The sequence below is a fragment of the Haplochromis burtoni genome, unplaced genomic scaffold (assembly GCF_018398535.1).
Source record: "Haplochromis burtoni strain Fernald_Lab_line unplaced genomic scaffold, NCSU_Asbu1 Contig_9, whole genome shotgun sequence".
Taxonomy (NCBI): domain Eukaryota; kingdom Metazoa; phylum Chordata; class Actinopteri; order Cichliformes; family Cichlidae; genus Haplochromis; species Haplochromis burtoni.
Window position 1 is genome coordinate 4,771,389 of NW_024582370.1, and position 4,277 is coordinate 4,775,665.

Below are 4,277 nucleotides of genomic sequence, written 5' to 3' on the forward strand. Positions count from 1 at the left end.
CACAGTCAAATGGATTATTTTTGCATGAATCTATATGAGCTTCAGTGAAATAGCTGCTGCTTTAATCATCATAGATTTAGCATGAACCAGTTAGTGTTCTGGTTTCTGAGGACATGCTGTGCTTTTCTGTCAGCCTGTGACCCATGGAGGACGATATGCTATCCCCGTCTCTCCAGATCTCCTGCATTATTGATAAGCGCGCTGAAATCCTCTGAGCGCACAAGGCACTCTGCTGGCGACATCTTGATGCAAAAGCCTCTCAAGCACCGTCATGTTGAGGAGCCAAACCTGGCTTTTTTTTTTGCCCATTAGCACAGGGCATCACACAACGCTAATTATTCCTTTGTGACTGCTTCTGCAGACTTCCCTGGAAAGATTGAAAATGCTCTAAATACTTACGCTCACAGACTGTAGCATTCCTACTAAGGCGCAGATAGTTTTTTCCCTTTTGTCCTGCCTTCGGTTTCTGTTGTTGATCTGTTTGGACTGTTGCTAGGGCCTTGAGCACTCACATTATTTTAGTCTCTCCAAACCCTTCTTTCACTAGCCTCTTTCTCACTCCTTCCTCTCCCACTTCCTCCTCACTTCTAAAGGTGGTGGTATGCATTTGTCTGCCTGGCCTGAGCAAAGTGTCTTGCTGCAGCCATGGCACAAAACAACTCTAATCCCTAAAGTTTATTTTGTCTAAGAGGAGTGATTTCTGTGGTTATCTTATAGTAAATTAACATCCCGCTTTCTGCCTGTCACATATCCAGTGTGAAATCTAGTGCACTTGTCACCGGCAGTACCAACCAGCATGGTTGAGGAGTGTGACATGCCAGGCATGGCAGCAGATTTCTGTTCATTAAAAACTGTCCATGTGGCGACGGGGAATGGCTGAGTAGTGTTGAGCGAGAGCAGGTGAAGTGGTGTGATTGAAGTAGGCTGGTGTTTTTCATTCAAACTCTGTCATTTTGTAATGATATCAATCTTAATGATGATGATTAAAACACTGGTTAAGGATAAACCATATGTGGCAGAGCTTGCTGCAACAGTTGCAGTTCTCAAAAAAAAGAAGAAGCCAGCATCTCGTAGTCTGCCACTGTTTCATGTGACTTGCATTGCCAGAAATATCTCTCTAATTGAGGAACAGGAACTTGAGGTAGCTGCTATTTGCCAACCAGGATCACATATATATATCTTCTCATTTGGGTCTATTTAGTAACTCCAATTTAAATTTACAGTCTTTGTTTATTTATTTACTTTAAAAAGAAATGTAGGAAAGACATGAAGGGAAAACATGAGGAATGCATGGTTATATATATTATTGAGCACAGAAGCTGCTTTTGGTTGAAGAAACACAACTAAAGAATTCTGTAGAAGACATCACAAACTAACTAAAGGCAGCTTTTTAAAATAACAGAACATGCGAGTAGTTTTTGTGTCACTTCAACTCAATCTAGAAAATATCAACCCCATTACTAATTTTGTTCCTCCTCCACAGCTATCCTCAACCCTAAAGCCCCAAAGGAACCAGCAAAGACCTTCAGTTTTGATTACTCCTATTGGTCTCATACCTCTGTGAGTTTTAACTCTAATCACTAAAAGCAAAGAAAATATGCAAATCTTATTGTGATGCTACATATATTTAAATATATTTTTCTCTTTTATTGCAGCCCGATGACCCCTGCTTTGCCTCACAGAACCTTGTGTACAATGACATTGGAAAGGAAATGCTGCAGCATGCTTTTGAGGGTTATAACGTCTGCATCTTCGCTTATGGCCAGACAGGAGCTGGCAAATCCTACACCATGATGGGCAAGCAGGAGGAGGGGCAGGAAGGAATCATTCCCATGGTTTGTTCAACAAAACCTCATTCACCATTCACTGCACTGCAGAGACTAAGACAAATAATGCAATCCCTTGTCTTGTAGTCTGTTTACTATTCCTGCTCATTTAGAGCCTTGAATGTATAGTACAACCATTTAATCTGCTAATTATTGTTGTCATAATTCTGTACACATCTTAGACCATCAGAGCTCTGGAAGTATTACACGTAGTGCCTTGTTTATGATGAAAAGCCTGAAAAATATATGCATAACAGATTTTTTTATACACTTAAATAATGTATGTAATTACAAAGATGTCCTCTCCCAAAGCTTTGATCTGGCTCTTTCCCCTCCTTTGATCAGATTGTCAGATCTAATGGATAGAAAGTTTCTAAATTCACCTTTCAGAACATTTAAACAGTCTAAAATAGAAGAACTGAAACAACTTTAAGTCCTTTAAGCTGCAACCACACTGAAAGCAATTTAGAGCGGTGTGGAAAGTGAATGACATTTGGCCAAAGTTTACAATTTTAGGTTTTCAGGCTATAACTATTTAAATGTTTGCTTTATAAGAAGCCCACAGATCTCACACCTATTTATCGCCTCTTTTATATCTGCGGATGCCGTCATTTGAACTAAAATGCTTTTTTTTCTTTGCCACTCAGCTGTGTGAAGATCTGTTTGAGAAGATCAATGAGGACGGCAACAAAGAGGAGCTCTCCTACTCAGTAGAGGTGCGTATCATTCTTCTTTGGTATTTGTAGTCCTCATGGTTCACCTCTGCCCCCAACTTTTTGTGTTCGCTGCTCTTTCCTGAGCATTTCCCAGACTTCAGTCACATACTGCATGGTTTTCTTTGCAAATCTCTGCCAGTAAAATTGGGAAAACAAAAGTGTGACTGTGAAGTTGAGGTGCGATTGTGATCCGGATAATTTCCCAAATCTGGGATAAATAAAATATATCTTATGTTCTCTGACCTTAATATACGCATGCAAATACCTCCTCCTATATATATCAATAGTGACATTAATATATATTCTTTGTACAGAGCTGCACAATATTAGCTTAATATATTCAACCTGGAGCACCTGAAATTACTCTCTGTACTTCTGAAATTGTTTCCAGGTCAGTTACATGGAGATCTACTGCGAGCGCGTCCGAGATTTGCTCAACCCCAAGAACAAAGGGAACCTACGAGTCCGAGAACACCCGCTGTTGGGTCCCTATGTAGAGGATCTGTCCAAGCTAGCTGTCACCTCCTACACAGACATCGCTGACCTGATGGATGCAGGCAACAAGGCCAGGTGAGCTAAGCCCTGAGATCATGCTGAGATCACAGGAAGGAGCGGGAGGGGCTAAAGTTGTGGCGACAGCTGTGGTGATCTGATGATCAACGGTCAGTCAGGTTGATAAAAGATAAAAAATTAGCTTTGATTGAGGAAATGTTCTTGTATGACTCATTTGCAAGGGTTGAATTGTTAAACGGCAAGACAGCTCAGCCTTCACTGTGTTACCGTCTTAATTTTTTATTTTTATATTTTTAAATATAACCGCATGTCTAGCTTGACCTGGCAGGTAATGAGTATTTTTCAATGAAATGTGCGCGTGCACGAGGGCTCATGTGAGGAGGAGTGAACCCTGCCATAATCTCACTGTGCTGACTTAGAAGGCTTATTTCTAGAACATGCCACGTAAAGCCCATATCTCCCCTGTGACTATCCCTCTAAGCACTCCTCATGTATTTGTGTTTGGCGTCCTCGCGTTATTATCCACCTCCGCCGCACAAAGTAATCCTTTAGACTTACTTCACTCTAATAGGTGTAAAACCCACCGATGATAGCGCTAGTAATAGCCAAGACTAAGAATTAGGAATTAATTTTCCTTTAAAAGAATATTGTGTGGTTATTAAGGTGCTCAGAAATCATACTGTTTATTTCCTAACTGTGCCCATATGTGCTAAACTCCAGAACTGTGGCTGCCACCAACATGAACGAGACAAGCAGCAGGTCCCATGCTGTTTTCACCATTGTCTTCACTCAGAGGAAACACGACAGCGAGACGGACCTCTCCACAGAAAAGGTCAGAGCAGGAAAACAGTCGCCCTCTTTGTTTATAATTAGTCTGTAAAACGTTCACACTCAAATACACTTAAAGTTCCTTCCTCGTGTTTGTTAGAGATGAATTTCTTTATGCTGTTTTATTTAGACTGAAAAATGGGTTAAAAGCTTTCTTTGGTCCTTTAGTCTCCTGAAGTTAGTGGTCACAGGAGGCAGGGGGGGAAAAAAAAGAGAGAGAGCCGTTTTAGATTTGACTTTTAGCATTTCCTCAGACTGTGGAGGAACAAAGACCGCTGTGTTACTGTAAACAATGCCTATTGTATGTGGCCACTCTGTTAGATTTTACACCCTTGCTCCATCTCACTTGACAGGAATGCCCCCAAATGCTTTGAATGTGTTCAACAATTCATTC

The 4,277-nt window shown here is 40.9% G+C and overlaps 1 protein-coding gene across 1 annotated transcript in view; it reads left to right on the forward strand.

Annotated features, from left to right (window-relative positions):
• Positions 1-4,277, forward strand: part of kif1b (kinesin family member 1B) — a gene marked incomplete in the record, with an annotated part of 66,193 nt that overhangs the window by 25,430 nt on the left and 36,486 nt on the right. Inside the window, 5 exon segments of the mRNA XM_042228549.1 lie at positions 1,484-1,560; positions 1,656-1,835; positions 2,474-2,542; positions 2,934-3,112; positions 3,776-3,887. Coding sequence (XP_042084483.1) covers positions 1,484-1,560; positions 1,656-1,835; positions 2,474-2,542; positions 2,934-3,112; positions 3,776-3,887 — 617 coding nt within the window.